The sequence below is a fragment of the Dromaius novaehollandiae genome, chromosome 1 (genome assembly GCF_036370855.1).
Source record: "Dromaius novaehollandiae isolate bDroNov1 chromosome 1, bDroNov1.hap1, whole genome shotgun sequence".
NCBI classification, from domain to species: domain Eukaryota; kingdom Metazoa; phylum Chordata; class Aves; order Casuariiformes; family Dromaiidae; genus Dromaius; species Dromaius novaehollandiae.
Genome location: NC_088098.1, coordinates 148641644 through 148664317, shown reverse-complemented (window position 1 = coordinate 148664317; position 22674 = coordinate 148641644). Strand labels below are relative to the sequence as shown.

Here is a 22674-nt window from a genome sequence, read left to right as displayed (position 1 = left end):
CTCGCTCAACCTACAGGCTGCAGGGTGCCCCACAGCCAAAGATACCATTGGCCTACATGAAGCCCATCAACATCTTTCCCTGTTGCAATCTAATAGCATCAGAAAGTGTTTCCTCCTTCCCTGAGAAAGCATTTGGTTCTGTTACTTGAGAGCTTCACTCTTACGGTATTTCCTTTCAGTGTCATGCACAGAATGCAAACAGAAAGCTCTGGGGAATGGGAGATTCCTGCTTTGTTTCTTTTTTTTGAGATTTTTTTTATTTTCCCCTGAGGAATTAGCTACTTTTAATGACTTTTGCAATCAATAAAATTTGTCTGAAGGCCTGCTGGGGTCTTCAAGCTAGTTATCAACAGAGTCATCTAGCCCTTTCCCCTAGCGTCTAAGCTAATGGCAAAGACCCAACACCTGATCTTTCCTTCCAAACTGAGGCTTGTCTAGCAGGGGGTAGAGTCATGCAGAGATGGTAAAAAATTGCAAAGAGTTACCTTCTTGCTGCAATGACTACAGAAAACCATATTCTCCTGGAAACCTGTCTGTCTGTATCATCTCCTCTGCAAAGCCCTTGAGCAGAATCCTCCACTGGCCCCCTTTCCCAGCTGCAGATAGGTGTCCTGATGCACACAGTTTTAAAGAAATATTGAATGTATATCCTCACAGCTGGGCACTCAGCTCCTAGCTGCAACACATGTTGACTCCCACACCTTTAACTGTCTCCCTGCTGGGTCATGCTGCTGAAAGTAATTCCATGTCCGCCACTTCATGCAGCATATCCTAGAGCATGCAAGACCTCAGTTAGGCAGGGGACAGAGGAGTCCGATTGAGATACCGTGATACAAACACCAGAGAGCCAGAAGGGGCCTATTAGCCTGCAGGGAGAGAGGGGAAGAGGACAACAACAGCTTGTTGTGGGCAGTGGGAGGGAGCAGCAGCACCGATGAGCAATATTTCTCCTTGTTCCCGGGCCCCCTGCCCTCTATCATGTGTGTATTTCCTTTCTGCCTCCCTGGGAGAGGCAGGGAGAACAAAAGCTACATTGAAGAATAGGCAAAGGCATCTATGCATGCCTTAGTGATATTGTAATATCATAAGAAATCTAAAAAAGATGCATGGTAGTTAAAGAACAGCAAAACATATGGGATATGGACCGAAAGATATATTGGAAGATATAGGAATAACTACATCACAACACAGCATGGTGTAAGACTGATTTTTTTTATTAAAATGTCATACAGTTCTAGTGCTTTTCTGACTAGTTGGTAGCACATTTTGTAGAAATAAAGGATTGATAACATCCTGCAGGAGGGTGCAGCTGGGGAGCCACTGAGTCCAGACACATCGGTAATGCATTCTAGATTAATAAAGCAAATAAAATTATATTTGCTTTGTAATTTATTTCTGCCTCCCCTAGTCATCCGTATGTGCATAAACAAGCCTCAAGTTTGCTTTCTATGGATGACATCTAACAAAAGGATGCAATTCACATCTGATTTTTCCTTTGAAATATAAAGGCAATTTGCATAACTGTTTCTTAACATAGATTTAGTATATTTGTGGTTATTATACTTATTCATTGTTAATCACTGTTATTTTTCATGGGCCACCTTTAAACACTATGACTGAAGAAGGCACAGCAAAGGGTTATTAGTAGGAGCTACTCTCTGCTTAAAATCTTGCATTAGGCATCTGAACAATGTGATGCACAATGGGTCAGATCCTGATACCCTCACTAGGCAGAACATTCCTGCACTTTATGAGCACTTCTGGGTACTCCAGTCCAAGCTGTAAAGTGAGAGGCTACTAAGCCAGAGTAAGGGGTCACAAATCTGAGCCTGGTCAGTCTGAGAGAAGATTTTTTTCCCAGTGGCTCAGAACACTGAAAAGCTAATGCTGCACCACAGGCAAATATTCAACAGCTGAATATTGGTTTTAAACATCCTTTATTTTGAGCTATTATGTAGGTAATAGATAAACAGAATATCTTGGACAACTCTTTCTAAAAGCATATTAAAATAGTTTTGCATGTTGCTGGAAAACAGGCTGTACTTACATCAGAATGGAGAATAGAAGAACCTTTTACAAGTCTTCAAATAATCTCAAACTAATTAGCTTGTAACATCCTCTCTGCTACAATTCTGGGCTTTATTAGCTGTTCTGCTTGCCATTCCTGAGCCTGCCTAATGTCTTCTGTAGAACAGCTATGCACTTTTCCAGGCATTTGTCACTTCTTGAAACATATAAAAGAGCACACTTGGATTCAACTACCAGACCATCTAAATGCTGCTCTGCATAGGAAGTGATATATACTGACAAGCAGTAGAAGTTAGATTTTCTCTATATGGTTCTTTATGGTGAGCAAACCCACTTAAAACAAGCCTCTTCTCAAGGCAGCATATTGATTAGAGCTTACGGGCCAAAAAGACCTTTGGGAGGCAACAGAATATGGCTAGAGTCAAAGAGTAACACTAAAGCTGGCAGCAGCAACATTAAGAGTCAGTAAAACCTGAGAGAGTTTGTCTCATGTTGAAATTTATTGCACCCATTTGGACAGCCATTATGGTAGTTAGTAATTTTATCTGCACAAGTTCATCTGTATTTGGACTTTCAGAGCTTAGCGAGATATCTTGCAAGACAGAACCATATCCAGGGCCTTGCTGAATCAGGCAAAAGACTGCCGGTGAGGTGCAATTGTGTCTGAAAATTATACAAGGCCAACCGTTTCTGTGGGCAGCCATGACATGAGTTATGTTAACAGTATCTCTGAAATAAGGTGATAATAGGCAGGGGAGGGAAAGGAACCTCCTAGACTGTAGTGCAGTGGTTGTCTTCTGTGGCTTGATGAACCTGTCACTCAGAAGCGAAAGTTGCCCCTTGGATAGAAGTATATCTGTACTTCATGCTTTAGGAAATAAATGAGAAAGGCAAGACAACACCCAGGTTAATTTCCAGAGAAGTGGTATAAAATTCTCCTGATGAGACATTTGGAAGATGATAGAAATACAGTTAATGTCACTGTACATATTCCACCAAACATTTTGCACTGCTCCTTGCTATGACTAATTCGACATCTATCTGTTTTATATCCTCTTCTGCCCATTTTTGTCTTCGTTTGACCTGTAAGCACAGAATGTAGGCTCCTTAGCAATCTAATCTGTATATTTATTACCACAGAAATCTGAGGTCATCTCATCCTTTTTCCTACACCCAGACAAGATTAATTCCACCTAAACACTGGAGTACTGGGTTGAGAGCAGACATACTTCATACTGCATACCACCCCCAATCTTTAGAACAAGTGGAGAGAAGGAACTGAATCCTATGGTTGTGGAGAGGAGTCTGAACGACACCTCCCTTTTTTCCCATCCTGCTCACAGTGGACATGGCGTGGGGCATGCCAGGCATATTGCTTAAGCCACCGTTAGGATCCTAGATTCCCTTTAGTCCATCAAAAAAGGTAGGTATCTCCAGAGAGCATTTCTGAGTGCTTAAGTTAGACAGTAGTTAGGCCCCCTCATAAGTTAAGGGCATAAAAACATCATGCATACGGACCCACCATTCTATACCCCACTGGCCAGTTATTTCAAGATCTGACCAAAAGGGTTTGAGTCCACCTTGATTTAACTCAGCTACATTCTTTTTCAGTCATTTTTTCAAGCCTTGCAGAGTAGATAAAGTCCTGGATGTAAGAGTCCTTTCTTGTTCACAAAGTCAGCAAATTGGCTTGGTTGAGGTCTTCAGGGGCCACCTGCCAGCTGACTTACAAACAGTTCTTAGTACTTGTCACTCTTTACACTCTTTATTTCCATTCATCCCTCACCAGCTTAGGGCCTTCCTTCCTGTTTTCATTGACTGCAACTGTAATTCCCTGATTTCCTTTTTGTCTGAAGCACTAGGGCCTCCTCACCTGATATGTGACAGATCACGATTTTATGAAAAAGGGACCGATGTGGAGCACTCCCACTCTCTTTATGGGCCACCAGTGCAGAAGTCCTTCTTCAGATGTTAGGATTTAGCATCTCAAGTGCTTCACCACAACCAAAAAGAATTTGGAGCCTCATGACATCTTTATTTTCACATTAGCCCACTCTGATGAGGCTTTCTGACAACTGAACCATCTCCTGTTCCACCCCTGGCTAATCAGGCAAGCCGATGAAATGCAGGCATATCTTTTACCTGTGTCATGAGAAGCGGAACAGAGCTCATCTCCAGGTGTACTTACCTTCTTCAGTGAACCTAAGTAATCCTATCTCACCTGGACAAACAAACTCATGCTGTTTGGGGACAGTTGGCAATCGTATGTGCAGCAACTCCTCATGCTGTCAGGAAAGGAACTTCCTCAAAGTGAGGAGAGAGGAGAGAGAAGTAGGGAAGAGGAAAAACTGGAAAATAACAGATGGCCAAAAGAATACACTTGGTTGTTACAAGGAATCAGTGAGTGCCAGAAAGACATCCAAAGCTTCAGTATTATCAGATATGGAAAAATTATGCCTGACCACGATTTCAGCCACTAGTACCATGTATCTCCTGTACCCAAAGGAGTCCTTTTTCCGTCTTCCAAAATCTGTCTAGGTTTCTCACCCCCTTCCTGGGCCTTTTGGAATGAAGAAAATCTGACTTGAGAGCTAGATTCTAATATGAAAAATATAGTTGTTCTAGAAGATTAATTGATTTGCTTACCCTCTCCACTCTTTTTCTCCTCTGCCTTCAGAAAAAAAAGAAAGAAAATGAGAAAAGAAAAAACTACAGTGGTCATTGAATGGAGTCCCTTCAGCACGTCTTTTCAGTTCAGTATACTTGGCCATTTCTGCAACACAAGAGGGGAGCAACAAAACTGATCTCAGACAGGGCATCCCTTTTCATCTGCTTGTTGGAGAAAAGGAAAGGGTGTATCTCCCAAAAGAATCCTTTGAGTGATGCTGCTTCTGGAGTATGGTTGTAGCTCTGTGGCACCTTAGCCACCATGAAGGAGAACCCTCACATAAAGAGCATTAAAGATCCAAAAAGTGTGTCCTACATTCCCTTTTAAATGTGCAATTCAAAGACAATGGGCCTGATTTCCACCCAGCAATAAAAGTAGGCCTCAACCAGACAATAGACATGATTGCGACTAGGAAGTTCCTAACTGTGTACATGATCGAGCTGATAAAGGAAAGGGAGAAAAACACAACTTCTGGGGAACATATGAAGGGAACCACACAAGAGCCATTGACCTGCTGGTCTCAGGGGGAGATCAAGAGCACAGTCTTGCCTGACTGAATCTTCTCCACTTTCTTCCATATACCACTTAGTTCTTCCCCCCTCACAAAAGTCCCAGTGGAAATAGCTTCCAGATTTCACCCTGAGGATAGGAGGGCAGGTGTTTATAGACTATTCTCAAACTTTCATCATTCTCCAGGCCATTGGTCCAAGGGCATGTTCCAAGAACAACATTGGGCACATAGGCTGTGCCTGATACTTTTTAAGTTGCTGTACTCAGAGCCGTTAGGAGACTAGCTATTCTACCAGTGAGAAAAGACTCTTAGAGGCCCTTCTACTAAAGAGTTAACTTTCCTGGACCAGGGCATCTCACTGCTCATATTCAGCTGATGCAAGGTCAACGACAAGCACACCGAGGAAGTCAGAGTTGCTTTATTTTTCTTGTGAGCAGGTCAAATAAAACACTGCTGATGCTCCATTTATCTGGAGCGACAAGCAAACATTTGGCAGCGGTGGAAAGCATACATTGGAATCTGGCACCAGCCTCCTCGCACAGCTGTCAGCCTGCTGACTAATCACTTCATCCCCACGTTAATGCTGCTCCAGGTCTATAGGACTCTTTCATCTCAGATACCCAGGCACATGCTCATTCTGATAGAGCTTTTTATACAATGATGTTGCTATTAATTGCTATGTACTATTTTATTATAGGCTTTTTTTTAACTAAGGGGTTTTTTTTCAATATTTTTCTCTTTTTTACTGAGTTCTTTCAAGGTGGAAGCTGTGATTCTGCCCTGCTTCCCATATCAGCCAGATCTTAGATAGACACCCCCTAGACAGGCCAGACTGAATTTTCTTGATTTTTTTTTTTTTTTTTTTTTGAGCTTCATAGCTTGTTTTTCTAAACAATTCCTCCTATTCATTTTTTTTTTCTTTGGTGGCTATTCTGGCAATTAAGCTACAATCACACAGTGTACACCTGACTCTCCAAAGAGACCTGATTTACCTTAGGTTTGCATTATCAGATAATACTTGCAGTCTTGTCAGCACAAACTATTTAAGCAACTCCCAAGGACAGTGTTAAAATATAGGTGGAGTCTATGAACTCTGTTCTTGGCAGCTGTGCTTTATTAGCTGTGCTGTGCAAAGGTGGTACGGCTAAGGTAATGCAGTACTTTCACAGAAGCATTATATATTGTGACAAGCCAAACAACCTCCAGGACTCTCACTCATCATGACTCCCATTTCATACCTCATCCATTATAAGAATGAGGTATGAAAACATTTCTCTGTTTCCTAAATATATTAACAGACTTCTGGGAAATTGTTTACCTGAAGAAGGGGAAGTCCCCAGCCTCATTTTTTTTGCATTCAGGACCGAACAAAAGGCCATGGCAAGGCTAGCTGCCTTTTTTCCTTTAGTAAACAATAGGTTTTTCACAATGGATAACTGTAAAGAACTCAGACAGTTATTTGGTTTCATGCTCTCAGTAAAGATACAAAAATATAAACTTGGGTCACTTCTGCATGGTGTTCTGACTAAGGGTTTTCAAGTGCTTTCTACACAGTAACAAAGGATGTCTCCTAACACACTGAAGGTGGACAAGTAGTGCCATTCCCATTTGTGACTAGGATGATAACCAGATGAGGGAATTGGAGGCCTAGAAGGGCCAACTGAGTTGGTCATTCAGACAGTACATGGCAAAGCTAAAACTAAAACAAGGGCTCCTTATGCTCACATTTGTATGTTAAGTACAGAACCAGTCTTCCTATATTAAAACCTGGAGACAATTGGCAGTCCTCAAGTGGATGAGTACTTTAGGGTTTCTGGTATCAACTCCCTTTTCTGAGCATCACTTTGGCCATAATTCCCAGAATAAATGGATGACATCCATTTTCATTCTGGTAGACTCTCCTTATGGTACTGTTTCTTGGCATTCTATTGTTGCCTCAGAAAAATATGCACATATGTTGTGTTACAACATTGGGTGGCCTGATCTGCAAGTCCAGGATAGACACCAGTGGTAAGCATGCTTCAGATGTCTTTGCTGAAATGGAGTTTGTAAAATAAACACAGGCAGTAGCAAGAAGTGGGCATTTCCATTGCCTCTGTGATTCATTCACAATTATCAACACAGGAATTCCCAACTGTGTGCCTGCGAGATTTACAATATCTTCAGTACCAGGCAGTAGAGATAATTATGCGGATTTTGGCACAGTGTTCTCAATTTGTACTTTGAGGATGTACCATGTGGAATTTGCTTCTGACAACAAAGGGATAAAGCATGTGCCACAAAAGACCTTAACTGGGTTTTAGGTTGGTTTCAAGGGAAGAAGGAAATGGTATTTCAGATACTTTGATCTGGAATAAAAATAGGGACTCTGCCAAAAGAGTTCCTTCAAACCATGGAATATGTTTTCATCACTGAGTCTGAAATACCATTTGAGTGTCTTGGTCAGATTTACCATTTGATTTAAACCAGAGTCGCTTAATTGAAGTCAATGGAGCTATGACAGTTTATACCAGCCAAGGGACTGGCCGTCTGCTTCAGAGTATTGTTTTCCCACAATTGGCCTACTTCCCTTGATCTTTAGACATCTCTTAAGACAATGACAGATTTTCTTGGCATTTGAAATACCTTACGCATTCATACAGCCTTTCTTAGGATTTTTTCCTATGTTTGTGGCATCTACAAATTGAAGTCACCTTCTCCATTTTTACCTGTCGCTGTTGACAGCGTGACCCTTAACAGTGTCATTTGTTTATTCAGGTTAGCTCTTCATACTAATTGTTGCATTTTTCTTTCCTACCAGGAGCCCTGGGCCACTTGGTAGTGGTACAACACGTGGTAGATGGTACTGTAGAGTGAGACTTTAGAAGAAAAACAATATAGATGATCACAGCTCTGCAGATGACACTGGCTAAATGTTCTCCTATCTCCAGACATGGAAGCAAATGAACCAGAGAGAGTTTGGTAGTGTTCCTAAGCTTTTTGATAACAAGGCCCAGGATACAGCTGTTGCAAAGTGAATTACACAGATTGACTAGAGTCAATAGTATGAAGCATGAACACATCCATAGTCGTCTTTCTTGTTGCCAGAAAAGCATTTCAGAGAGTCACTCTGATATGTTTTCTTGGCACAGTCTTTTCTTCAAGGCCTGATTCCCCCTTGCCTTGCATCTTTGGTAATCATTTTTATTTGTGTAAAGTGGGTATAAGATGCCCTCACACTGTAAGGCTATGGAGAATTGGGATAACAGATTCTTCATGCTAAGACAGATTTTCCCCTTTGAAACAAATTAATATAGTTACCAAATACTTGTAGTTTGGTAATGGACTGCTTTTTTTTTTTTCTTTCTTTTTTTTTTTTTGTACCTTGATCAGGCATCCATGGTGTCTGCCTCTGAAATATTGAGACTGAATTACTGCAACCTGTGTTTAGCTACCCAGGAATTTCATGTGCCCACTGCTGGATGTTGCGATTTATTATCATGAAAAGCAGTGCAGCTGTAAGCTGCAGCTTAATATGGAGCATAGAGTGGGACCGAGATCCAGCATGCTTAAATTCAAGAGGTCTCCTGAGCGCAGCTTAGGCAACCTGATTTGGGAATCTTTCTCCACTGACTGAATAGCAAATGCCTGCGTCTCCCTGGACAGCTGTTTAAACGACCCTGGTACTGCTCAAAGGCTGGCCATGACCACGCAGTCTGACGGAGCTAATAATCGGCTCCACCGCAACTAACTTTTCAGGCTTCTCTAGGGCATGAGAGGACTCTCTCTCTCAACCTGGATCACAAATAAGTTTGAGCAAGGAAGCAGTATTATTCTCCCCAAACCAAGGTGTTTCTGAGCCTGCACATCTGAGAAATGTTTAGGCTACAAGGTATCTAGCAGTTTACCAGAGGAGGGTGGCTAGTGCATTAAGCAGTGCAGCAAACAGGCTGCTGGAGACTTGCATGGTGTTCAGGTGTCCAGGTCCTGCTTTAGCTGGGATGAAGGGACTATATTTGGTCAGAAACTTCAGATTTTGTTTTGGTTATGAAGTGCCTTACTGAGCTGCTGGCACCATTATGAAGTATTAATCACTTTATCTCTTAAGATAGAGAGTGCATGCTCTGATCAAGGGCTTTAAAGAAGAGTGGTTCTTACCCAAATTGTTGTTTAACTGCTTAAAATAAAAATATCATTTCTAAAATGTAGTAATTAATTCTGGGGCATAAGCCAGTAGCAAAATATGCATGAATGTTGTGTGCCATAGTCATTAAAATGCAAATCAGTGTTTTATTTTGACTGCATGATCTTGCTTACATATTTCAGAAAGAACAGTCCAAAAAAGAAGTCACCAATTTAAAATAATGGTTATTTTTAATAAGAAATTATGAAGAAACATGTAGATGGTTTTGCCCTGATCAATATAATACAGTGAGGATACTTTTAAAAATACACTATATTTAAAAATGGAAAAGATAGAAGGAGGGGCATGAAACTTCAATAATATCATCATAAATGAGAAAATATTGTAATGTTGTTGAATTTTTTGTAGTATATTGGCTACCACTAGAGCAGCAAACATAGATTTCCAGATGTTTGTGAAGAGTCCAACAGTTATGTTTTATTTCTATGGCTGTAGTAACAATTTCTATTCAGCAGCTTAGAAAAACATTTCATGTCACAACAGGAAAGAAATATTACTGTGGGATTTTTTTTCACCCTCAACCCCCATATAGCAATTCTGAATACTTTAGTCAATGCCATACAAAAATGATGGTTTGAAAATTAAAACCAGAATCACTAAGGGCAGGACATAAATGTACAGATGTTTTGTGATGTTGAAGAACTTCTCAGGCAACAGTCACAATACTGTTGTGGAGAGGACAAATAAGCTATCAGTTGGACACTGTCAAAAGTAGTTCCCTAAGCTATAGCATTAGAAAAGGCACTTACCTTTTCATATTCAGTTAAGAAAAAAAAAATTAAATGCAGAAAACCTGCTCACAGTGGCCCCTATTTAGCTCTCACTATTTTATTAGCAAGGGATTGACTATAATCTGTTAATATAAGTGAGCAAATTATATCTGGAGTTTACTGGGAGCTGGACAAATGGAAAACTGCACAGTCCCAAAGTAGCATGCAAAACATCAATTTTCCTTCTCTGAGAAGGAAAATTTTCACAAGCTTGTAAACTGTTACCATTTCAAGCACCTATGTGTCCTAACACAGTTATACATATGCCTGCCTGAAAATCTTGTATTTACCACTTACCCAGCTAAACAAAGAGATGTCATGAATAGCAATACAAATAGCAAAAGGCAAGTTTTTGAAGATACATGTTGTAACTGGTACATTAATGCCTGTGCATGACAGCAGACACGTTGCCTCCCAAGGAGAGTGCACGCAGGCACTTCTGCCCACACGCACGCAGCGCTGAGCTGTCCTGCCCCAGCATGAGCTTTTACTGTGGCCTCGCTTGATGGTGACGAGAGGATCCTTGAGGGGAATTCCAAGTTAAGTATACGTAGACATCGGCTCCTCCCTCTCCTATTTATTTTACTTGCTTTAATTATTAAGGTGAGCCCACAGGTGAGGTTTTCTGTACTATCTGGCCCCGCCGTGCTTCAGAGGGTGCAGGAAGCTTGCTGATGGGGGTAGGATTGCCCAGGTAGCCAGGAGAAACCGTCCTCCAGGAGAAGGAGGGGGCCAGAAGTAGGGATGAGGATGGCTATGAGTAAAAATGCGGTATGGCTGGTGTTCTGCTAAAATAGCTAGTACAAGACAGGCAGTCCATTGGGGAAGCGCTGGCATATGTTAGGAGAGGCAGGGACAGGGACTGTGCGGCCAGGGAGAGTCACAGAGCTATAACTGCATCTCTGGTGGCCTGGTCTCTTTTCGAAGCCCCATAAAGTGCCTGTCGCAAGTGGCTTGTGTCAGGTACCAGATACCAGTTTTTCAGAATGAAATACACCACTCCTAGGTAAAGACAATTCATTAGGTGCAACATAACTGTAATTAAGCATCAGATATTATTTCTCACAAAATGCATCTCCAAAATCACATTGCGTTAGCTACAATATTGGACTGACAGTGCATAAACAAGGGTAATGATAAACACTGGTGAACGGAATTGGGAAGAGATGGTTATTAGGGTACCGGTGTGTTTCATGCTGGGTTTATTTAACAGTCTCATTAATGATCTGGAAAAGGTAGTGAATAACCATTTAATTAAGTTTGCATTTGATACTAAATTAGAAGTTGCTGCAGACACCTCTGAAGGCAGAGAAATAAATCAAAAGGAGCTAGAAGCATGTGCAGTAAAGAAGAAAATGAGATCTGGTGTGAAAAAAAAAAAGCAAGCTAATCTCTCTGGAAGCAAATAATCTAAAATGTAGCTATTCAGTACAGGAATTCTGGAGAAAGCAATGTTGAAAGAGATGTAGGAGTGTTAATGGACTATATATTCCATCACAGCTCTGGTATATGTTTACAGAAGCAACGCATCAGGGAGCAGGAAGGTAATAGCCCTTCGTTGTAGGGCTCTAGTGAGAACGATCTATAATGCAGCACTCCATTTTGGGCATCCTGTTATCAAAGAGATATAGACAAATTGGAATGAGTTCAGAAAGCAGCCATAAAAATGATCCCATATCCCTGGAGATAATGACTTACGAAGAAAGATCAGAAGAAGTAAATATGTAAGGCCTTGTCTGAGAGATGACTGAAGCAGGACAGGAAAACAGTCTGCAAATATGTGAAGGCAAAAAGGGAGGAGGATAATTTATCACAGTAACTATTAGTAAGAGGATGAAATAATAAGTAGCAACAATAAATTTAGAAAGGGCAACCTCAGGTTGAATGCAAGGAGAAATTTCTGACAGTGGAATTTGGGTTCGTTTGCAAAGAATTTTCCCAGGGGTAAAAGTGAAAGCTGCATTCAAGTCATTTAAAATCAAATTGGAAAACCCACTAGAAAAAGCACCCGGCTATCGGGAACAATCTTTCATTGCCTGGGGAATAAGCTGGATGACTTAATAGGATATTTCATACCCAAGTGTTTATGACTGTGATATTTTAATATGCCTGGTCAACTACTTCTGGAAAGTATACGTTTCTCCCGCTGTCAAGCCTGATACTACAAACACTTACATGCAAACATAACTTTTAAAAGGCAAGTAGCTCTGCTGACATCACTGCACTGCTGATGTGCAAAAAGACAAGCCTGAGCTCTTAGGAGCTTTTGCAGGATCACAGTCTTAGCTCTTGCAGTTGTCAATGTCAAGATGGTGCATACAGGTATCCACATCATCTTGGCTTAATCTATTTATGGACAGGTGAAGAACTGTAGAGAACAAATGATGGGAGTAGGAAGCTCCAGAGAGGATGCATTATTATTATTATTATTATCATTATTATTATTATGATTATCACTACTACTATTACAACTTGTAAATGGCTGGTACTGTGGAGTTCATTTCAGTTTCTTAACTGTTCACCTTTTCCATCTCCTACTTTCACCTCTGTGCAGAGTGTTCATTAGACGCTGTAAGACTGCCTTCTCTACTCTGTTTTTTACCATGTTAGATATTTTTAAATCTAAAATATATATTTTTTTAATCCTAAAATGTCTGTTGAATGAGGAAAGAGGCAAGCTGCAGTGAAAATCTGATCCTTCCTCACAGGAAGAAGAAATGGCAAAGGTCAGGGATTTAAATGAATATGCAGCTAACCCTGAGTCTTTTCCCTGCAATTAAAACAGTGTAATGTTCAACTCGCTTCACCATGCTTTAGCAGCAAAGACGCTTACAGGCATTCAGACAGGTACGCTCCCTGGAACACCACGGTCTTTATGGTTTGCTTTATGTTGTTGTTTTCTTCTTTTCCCTCCCTCCTCATCGATGGGCTGCGTGCGGGGCCAGCAGCCTGGTTGCGCCTCAGCCCAATTCCCGAGCCACAGGACTCTCCAGCAAGGGGTCAAGCAGCAGCAGTTCCAGTGAATCTGAGACCAGCTCCGAGTCTGACTCAGAGAGTGAAAGCAGCTCCAGCGAGAGTGACGGCAGCAAGCCCTCGCATTATTCCAGCCCAGAGGTAAGGACTTTGGCGCTTTATGATTTAGGGTGGCAAACCATTATTACACCCACTCAGGCTTTTTCTCCTGCCAAGCCAACACACTGAGGTGGGGGGGATGCACAAAAAAAAATGGAAGAGGAAAGAACCAAGGATCCTCCTCCTGGCATGTGGCAGGGGACCCTGGGACAGATTAAGAAATCTGAAACAAAAAGAAAGAAAGAACGAACCCTGTGATATTTTCCTCAAATCTGAGATGAGTGGCGCTCCTTGCAAGGCTCACAGCTTGCTTGAAGTTGTGTGCAACTCGGCCTCTATAACGATGGTTTGCTTAGTGCATAAGTCCTGATGGGGGCTCCCAGCACTGCAAGGGAACTAAAGGCTTGTCTACACAGGGAAGCTATGGTAAAATCAGTTTGAGGGTGGCTTTTTAAAGCAAAACAGTTGTTTTTCGCTCACACACCTCCCTCCCCTTACTCCCCAAGTGAATTATTCTCTCATTTGTGTCTCTCTGCTCTGTTTTTTTTACCAGGCTTGCTATTTTTATGTTTTGGTCAACACACACCTTAAGTATAAAACCATGAACTCCACAGACACATCGCACACATTAATATATGTAAAAATATTCAAAAATCTAGCAGCAAGATTGTAAATACACATGAAATACAGTGAGTAGATTCGCTTGTTTCTCATAAAGCATCCAATCATAGGACTTCCCCAACAGCCATGTCTCAACTATTCTCTCACTCTGAAAAATTATACTTAATGCCAGCAAGCCTTTTCTTGTATTTTGCTCAATATTTGAGGCTATGTTTTTTGTCAGGCAAAATACAGCACTCACAGAAATGTCCTTTTTATATTTCTCTCCAGTTTTGTCACTTTTTTTCTTTATTTAATACATAAAGTATACGCCATGTTCTTACCTAGTAAGTGGAGAGAGACAAGTCCTTGGAAGCTCTTTAGAGGGAAGCCCTGTCCACCTAAATTAGTTAGTGGACTCAATCCCAGTTATAGTTTTAAGATGAACGTCATCTATCGGATAAGATAGAAGAATGCATCTTTGCATCAAATCCATCTTTGTCATTGCATAAGCAGATGCTGATACATGTAGGTACAATGCTGGGCAGGATATTTCCAAGTTGGGAGAAACTCCACCTGGAAACCTGTAGACCATTATGAGCCCTTGAGTCTTTTTTCCCGCAATCTGAAATATCACATGAACATACTCAAAGGTTTTGATTTCTAGGACAAGGTATCTTATACATTTGAAGTTATACAGAATTTGGATTGCTGTTTCATTTCCTCTGTATTTTTTCCTTACCTCATTTTGAGATCTTTGAGTTGTTTTTCAGGTTCTAAATGCAGTTGCCTAGAGTGTGAAAGTAGCTCATTGCAAAACATACGTAGCAAATAGATTAGATTAGTTGCGCCCTAAAAGTGTCTGTTTCTTTCCATTGACTACTGAGAGCCTGGAGTGACTAGCTCAGCTGTCTACACTTTATGTCTGCAGTAAACTAAGAGTAATGGCTGAGCTAGAACAGGAGGCAACATTCAGACTTGTTTCAGTGATGTGGACAAATTAGGGTGCCTCAGACAGTAATGTGAGTAGTTACAGCTTTGTGGCCTGCCAAACATGAAATTATGAACAAGGAACTGAGACTGCTATCTCCCGTTTGTTTGCTGAGGTCATGAATTCTTTGCATGACCTTCACTAACGTCATAAATGAGGACTCTGGAAAACAGTGACGTCTTGTCCTTCCAATTATTTGAGACAGTAGAGAAAAACCTTAGGTCTCAAGTCCATAGAAAAAGCTAAATTTCATAAGCTAAGAATTTGGCTTGCTCGTTCTTTGTTGCATTGAATTATCATGCAGATCTTTAAAAAGGCTGAGCCTGGCAAGACAGCCAGTGAACTCCCACTATGCAGGAAAGACTAGATGGAGGAACTGGCAGGAGGGAAGCAGAGAAGCTGTTGCATGGGACAGAGCATCAGTGGCTGTTGCAGCACAGCTCCTTTCAGTAACCAGGCTGTTGAGCAAGATGTCCTGTCTTGGGCCCCACCATTCCCACACACCAGACACTGTGCTTAACAACTTCCACTGTAGTGACCAGTCAACAACCATTAAAGTGTTTTCCTCTTTTTCACATGCACCTTTTGTCCATGCTTCTACCATCATCACAGGATATACTGTTCAGTCTCAAGCCTCCAGGTTGTGACTGACCAAGTCAAAGCTGAAGTGATTGGTACGGTAATGCTCTTTCCCACCTTTCTCTTTCATCAGCAGAAAGCAGCCTCCAACCACAGCACTGTGCATCAAGTCCTCCGGCTGCCTGGACATTGGTACCAATGGCTGAGGAGCTGTTGCCTGTGAATTCCTGCTGTTCTCTCAGGCGTTCCATGGCATTGACTCTCTTCTTTTTAGCTCAGTAAATAAGTGTAGGTGTATCCATCAGACTAGCTAACTGGTGAGCGTGCTTCTGTCACCTCACCAGTCTGTCTTCACTGATGGACCTAGGGAGGGAGGGAGGGGAAGAAGAGGTGTAGTTTTAGGGTTGAGGGGGTTGTGTTTCCTCTGTCTTGTCTTCCAAAAAATTTTTGCTTCCACCCATCTCTGTGAGAGCCTTGATTGGATTTCCTGACTGGTACACTCTGAAGAAAAGGGGATTTTGCCACTAGACCAACTGTGGATACTGTCTTTACCTTTGCTAATAACATTCATGGGCTCTAGCTGTCCCATGGCCTCTAGCACGTCCCCATGTGCATTTGGAGCAAAGACTACAAACAGCTCTCCCTTCCAGAAAACTCTCTGTGACAGGAGTCACCTCTTACAGTATGTGTCCGCCATACCTAACACATGGGAGTCCCAGTTCTAGTTTGATAATGTGGTAGTAACAATACTGATAGTAGTAGCAATAAAGTAATAATAATAATCTGTCTTAAATACAATTAAAAGGTACCACATTTGTATGAGGATTGCCCTGAACCAAATTTTTGATAATAGGGCTACACAAGCAAATTATCATAAGGGGAAACTAGTGTGTGGATTTACAGTAGAATAAGTGTGCTGTGGTGATGGCTCATTCCTACCCCATGGTGGGTTAAGTACATGCACAGTATTATAGGCTATTTAATCCCTCAATGAAAGAGGTGTCATGCCTCACATTTACCATGGAATTAACTACATCTGAAGTCCCTCTTTGTAATAGAAGTGTACTGAACCTATCACTCTTACAGTGTTTAATAGCCCCTCAGCCCAGCAAGCTTTTCTGGATAATATGTTCTGAAGAAGGTTTCTTTTGGACCCCTGCCACTGGTGCTTCTGGTGGTACTTGTCGCTTTGAAGAGATCTAAGATATATAGACACACTTCGTGGGAATCATCTCACCTAAATTTGGACACTTGTACTGCAGATACCTACATCTGCCCATCACCTCAGCCTCCCCTTTACGGTCAGTGGAGAGGAGCAGACATTTCTAGGGCCCAGCTCATCTGGCCTATTTCAGACATATATTTTAAGATGAAGGGAATCATGGCCTAGAAGAGCAGTCCACTGACTGTAACAGGAACTCATCAACAAGCTCAAGAGTAGTTGTCTACATTGTACAGGTGAATCCACCCACAGTTTTTGAGGATGTGTATTGCATCCTTCTGTCTCTCAAATGAAGCCTGGCTCATGTGCAAGTCCGTGATGCATCCGTCCCTGGAACCAGCCTTGCTCGGGTAGAGTTTCCTCGTTTGGCGTTTCAAGGCAAACTTACGTTTTCGTTGCAAGCCAGCTTCACCATAGACGGTCTTTTTCTGTTGGTGCTCCCATCTAGACACCACCAGTTTTAACGCAAATATGGCAAGCTTTTATTAAAATATGCCCTTGAGGGCAGCACATTTCCTGGACGCAAAAACTAAGGGACAGAGATCTTTCTGCTTCCTGATCATTCTGGATCTCAGCACATTTCCATCCTTATATGCTGCTGAAAGTTTTTAACCTTGGGCAAGCCAGGTTTTCTTCTGTAGAGTGGTATGTGACCTGCTTAGGGGAATGGTGTGGACTAGAGAATCAGGGATTTCCTTTTCTTCACACAAATAATTGCAAGTAGGCACGTAAAATGGATAGGTGAATACTTTCAAGTGAATTTTTACGAGGTCTACTCTTCTCTGTTGGCTGTCATGATTATTTTCCATTGCAAAGTACCTTGCTTTTGTAAGGAATTTCAAAGTGCAATACTTTTCAGTTAGAGCAATCAATTGAATAAAATACTTCCAAAAGTAAATTGGCATCACTGATGTACACTAACAATCTAAGATATTCCAAAACTGTATCAGGTCACCAAAATAATGAGACAAGCTTAAAAATTCTGATTGTTAAAATTTGGACTCTTTTGATTTACATTATGGGCTGTGAGCTTTTTGCTTTAAAAAGACACAACCTGAAGTGTTTTTTTCAACTTTTTTTCCAGCCACATGGACTGGAAGTTTTCTTTAAATAAACTCAAGATAGGTACCTGAGCCCATGATCCCAAAAACTGAATCTTTAAGAAAAAATAGTGAGTGTCCTAAGACTCCTGACAAAATTAGTAAAGCTTGCAACACTGCTGACATCTTTTTTTAGTTGTCATACTTGGCTTATAGGTTGGTGGGAGTGTACTTATTCCACCTAAATAGCAGATATATCACTGTAGGAAAGTACCATATTGCCAAGTTAATGACACTGAAGCAGTTAATCACAGTTTTCTGCCGTTTACTGTCATCCCCTGAAATCCCTATTTTGCAAACCACTGTTTTAGAGAATGACAAGATACATAAAAAGACAGAATGGGATGTAAGAGAAACGCTGAAAGTTTTTTTGAACTGCTGTAAGCTGTTTATAAGCTGCCTTCTCTCTGACCTATACTTAGGGACAGAGGCATTTTTTCCCATGTGCTTCTGCTGTATGTCCTTTTGTTAAATACATCCCCTGAAGACTGCAAAGAGATCTGTGTATACTGAAATTCTTATGATATATCTAGTAAGTTTCGTATATACATAATGAATGGCACCAAACAAATCCATCTCTATTCTCTGCAGCAGTTAAGAACTGCTGTTTATTTTACATGAAGAGTTAAGAGTTTTAAAAATATGTCTTCAGCCAACAGAAAGGCTGCCCGCCCATCTTCAAGATTTACAGCTAAGGAATGAAATTCGTCATGTAAGATATTAGGGAGTATGACTGAGAAAAAATAAACTTAGTGCAATTCAGCAGACTTCCAGTAGGCATTGGCTAGCTGGCTAATGAGTAACTTGGACACTTCAGAGAGAGGCAATATTTATATCATCTGAATTGCAGCATCTAACTTTTTTGCTTATTTTAGAAACTTTTGCTCCCTAAAGAGTGAACAGTGGGCAATTCTGGAGACACCCTTGGCTATGCAGGAAACCTGTGTAGCCTTCAGGCACCTTCTTTAAATACCTGAAGTTAAGGTAATTAGGAGACTTTTCACACTGGCTTCTGTAGGGTTAGGATATGGCTGGCCATCTACTCCATCATTTCTTTTTTTTTTTTTTCCAGTCTCTCCTCTTCATTTTGTTACACTCAGATGACTGATTGCAAGAAGTACTAGAAAACACTTGCACATTGTTCTGAAATAGCATTGTCTGAGCTGTGGTTACATTTGAAATCATAATTATCTCACTTCTTCACTGTCCAAACACCATTATATTTCAGATGGTCTCTTAAAACTTGATCATGTGGTGACAGGAACGAAGAGAAAAACTAACAGCCACAAAATACTTACAAAATGAGTACTTGACAACACCACCACACAACAAATGTGTGTGTGATCTTACACATATGAACAGCCTGGTTAGCCCTTCCTCTCCTCACTGCTGCTGCTTTATGCTTTTTAAATTTTTTATTTAATGCAGCGGTACAGGACACAAAATATATATAGCCTTGCTTTCTTACTAGCCATTGCTTTTTAGCTTCAGCTGTACCCTTTGCCATTTTTCCTCCCTTTCTAAAACCATGATCTTTTCTTCCCTTTGGAAACTTGGAAGTATTTCCCGGTAAAGCCAATGCCAACGCCAACAGCACAGCCTGAACCACCCTTGGAAATCACGAACCACTCTGGGCCAATGCCTCTGTGGGGAGCGGAGGGCAGGGATGGGGACCAGGGCTGCTGGTGCCTGGTGGTGGCCGTGGTGGTGGTGGTGCCCCCTTTGCTCGGAGACAGCAGCGGGACCCCATGTTGAGGGATGGCAGGGGGAGCCCTATATTGTGGTTGTCTCTGGGGGAGCTCCGGGCACCCCCACAGCTGCGGAGAGCTGGGGCGGGGGTCCGGCGCTAAGCGCTGCCTGGTTTGTTTCCCTTGCAGCCCGAGCCACCCTCGTCCAACAAGTGGCAGCTGGACAAGTGGCTGAACAAAGTCACCCCGCACAAGGCGCCCATCCTGACCCACCATGACGGCCTGGCCCTGGAGAGCCACCATCCCTACTATGGCCACGTGAAGGCGGAGCAGCAGGACTGCGAGAAGTCCCCAGCCACCGGCGCGGCCGAGGCCCACAGCGGGGAGAGTCGGGTCGCCACTGCCGCCACCACTGCCAGCGGGGACGGCCCACAGCCCCGGACCGCCAGCAAAGCGCCGGGCAGCAAGGGCAGCCGGCAGAAGTCACCCCCCGCCGCTGACGGCGGGCTGCCGAGGCGGCCGGCCGGCAAGAAACCGCCGCGCCGGGCTGAGAGGACCTCCACTGGGGAAGGCGCGCCGTGCCGCACGGCCGAGGCGCCCGCCGGGAACCACAGCTTTCCTGACCACGCCACCAGCGATCTGCCAAGGGCCCGTCCCAGCGGCAACAGCGGCGGCAGAGCAGGGCACCGCCGCGAGCCCCGCTCGTCCGTGGCCGGCGAGAAGAGGCGGACCAGGGGGCCGAGCAAAACGGCGCCCAAATCCAAGGAGTTCATCGAGACCGAGTCTTCGTCTTCGTCGTCTTCCTCCGACTCAGCCTCCGAGTCGGAGCGGGAGGAGCGCCCGCTGCCCAAAGCGCCGGCCGTGGCGGCCGGGGCCGAGCCGCGGGCCAAGGACTCGGGGGGCAGTGCCGCCCCCAAGCCCCACGGCGGCTGCAGTGCCTTTGGCTCCATTAATGCCAGGACTAGTAGTGAAATAGCAAAGGAGCTGGAGGAACAGTTTTACACCCTGGTTCCTTTCGGTAGGAATGAGCTCCTGTCTCCTCTGAAAGACAGTGATGAGGTAAAGTCGCTGTGGGTCAAAATTGATTTGACTCTTTTGTCCAGGATTCCAGAGCGCTTGCCCGAAGAGCCGCTGGCAATGAGCGCCGGAGCAAAGGAGGCGGCCAGCCTTCAGCAGACTAGTAGTGCTGACCCCCCCACCGAGAAGGGTTTACCGAAATCTAGAAGGAAACGCAAGGTGAGCCGCGGGGCTGGGGGGCGGCCGTGGTGGGGCGAGGAGGCAGCGGGGGTGCAGCCTGGCCTGCCACCGGGGTGCTCGGCCCAGCAGGAAGGAGCGTTGCCCGCACCGCGTGTCCGGCGCTCGACGGTGGCGTCCTGGCCGGGGCGGCGCTTGGGAGCGATGCTGTGTCATCGCACGCCCGTCTTTGGGCCCCCTAGGAGCCGACAAAGCCCCTGGGGAGGCGCCTTGCAAGGAGGTAATGAAAATCCTGGCCGCCAGGGATCGCAGCCCTTTGGAGAGGGCATTTTCTGCCAACACGTGGTCTTTCACGCCTTGCGAAGAAAGACCTTTCAGCAGGACTGTTTTCTCTCTTGAGGCCGCTTTCAATATCCGAGGCACTGCTTAGGGTCAGCAAATGCTGCTGTCTCGTCAAAGTGTGTACGGTATCGCTGCAGGCCAGGTGTGTGGGAAAGGTGCAGGAGCAGCTCTTTTCCCCCAGAAATGCCAACGAGAGGCCGGTCCCTGCAGGAGGCGCGGCTTAGTGGGAGCTGCATTCGCAGAGACCGTGTGAGCCTGAGAGCGGCTCGGCTCCACTGCTTCCCTCACTCTGATCCCTGCAGCCCCCATTTATCTCAGGGCTGTTACACAAGTATAAAAAAATCAGAGTGTAGCTCATGAATGGCTCTGCCGGGTGGGCACAGCCCTCTGTCCACCTCCTCCCACCGGCTCTGCCTGTCTGGCGCATTTTCTGAGCTGTCAGGTGTGCTGGTTTTCTCCCTGCTGAGGATCCTCTTCCGCCCCAAGGCCACAGCTGTCCAGCTGAGGCAGCTTTCCAGGCCATTTGTACCGATCTGACCCCAAAAGTCACTCAGAACTGGAACTGCTGTCTGCCCAGTTTCTGGACAGTTTTACTCTGCAGTCATCCGTTGCCTTTGGAGCTACTGTGCAGGCTGATCTGTGCGGTCCTTGGGACCATTTATGCAAAGGGATCTTTTTTTCTCTTTTTCCATTTTTTGGTTCTTTTTTTAGTATCTGAAAGGTGGTAGCCCTATTCTGGTCACTGGTAGAGCCATAACAGAAAACCCTGCAAAGCTCTGAAATGCATTTGTCTGCATTTTCTTTAGCACAGAAGTGATTACACAATACAAAATGATGGGGAACAGGGCAAGAAGGGTCAGGCCAGTGGCCAAGGGGTCAGTGGCCAAAGCAAAAGATTTACCTTTGTGCCACAGGAAATGCTAGTGTGATATTGGCAGGCTGTACACCCAGAAGAAAACAAGAGGATATGGTAGAAGAGCCAAATAAATATAGTCATTCTAACGATGACTTAATTTTACTTTCTGTGGCACAAACTACCTTTCATTATTCTGTCTTGAACCACTGCTGTTGTTTATGTGTTGTTGTTAGCAGTATATTAAATAGAAGGCACTGCTAGAGTATCAAATTGCCCCACAACCTGGAATAAGACCCTCACTGTGACAGTTGCTAGGCAGACTCAGAATATATGACACCCCTTCCCAAAAGACTTTTAAGAATAAGACTAATAAGAAAGACATCTCAGGCATAACTGTAAAATTAGAAAGAGGTCCTTATCACTTCCATCTCTGTCATGACCTCAAGAAGACGGGCAGCGTAGAGACAGAAAACGATGGTTGAGCACCGAGGTGTAGGATGATCTTCACTCCTGCAGAGTGTGAGCTGCGACATTAATCCCATAGCAGCAGCCACAGTGGCAGTGTGTAACACTGAAAATGTTGTTGCTATGCAGGAAAAGCAAGAAATACAGCAGAATCAACATATCAAAAGTAAAACTCAGTCAGTTCTGGTAACTGGATACGTGTTAGTAGTGGAAATGGATGTGGGAGGGTGGGAAAGCAGGGCCACTGGGAGATGGAGACAAAAGAACATAAGGAATTTCACATGAAATCAAACAGGGGCAGGAAACATTGGCTATGTTCACACTACTAAGCCGGATAGGGCCAGGGTAGAGTCCCAAGCAGCAGCCTACAACCATCCATCTTGTTAAACTGTTAGCATGCATGGT

The 22674-nt window shown here is 43.5% G+C and overlaps 1 protein-coding gene across 2 annotated transcripts in view; it reads left to right on the top strand.

Annotated features, from left to right (window-relative positions):
* Nucleotides 1-22674, top strand: part of AFF3 (ALF transcription elongation factor 3) — a 338365-nt gene that overhangs the window by 267878 nt on the left and 47813 nt on the right. The window contains exons 10-11 of one of the 2 annotated variants that reach the window (XM_064502379.1): nt 13109-13274; nt 19602-20648. In XM_064502379.1, coding sequence (XP_064358449.1) covers nt 13109-13274; nt 19602-20648 — 1213 coding nt within the window. Of the gene's footprint in view, nt 1-13105; nt 13275-19601; nt 20649-22674 lie in introns of both variants that reach the window. The other variant, XM_064502371.1, reaches the window with a different exon arrangement.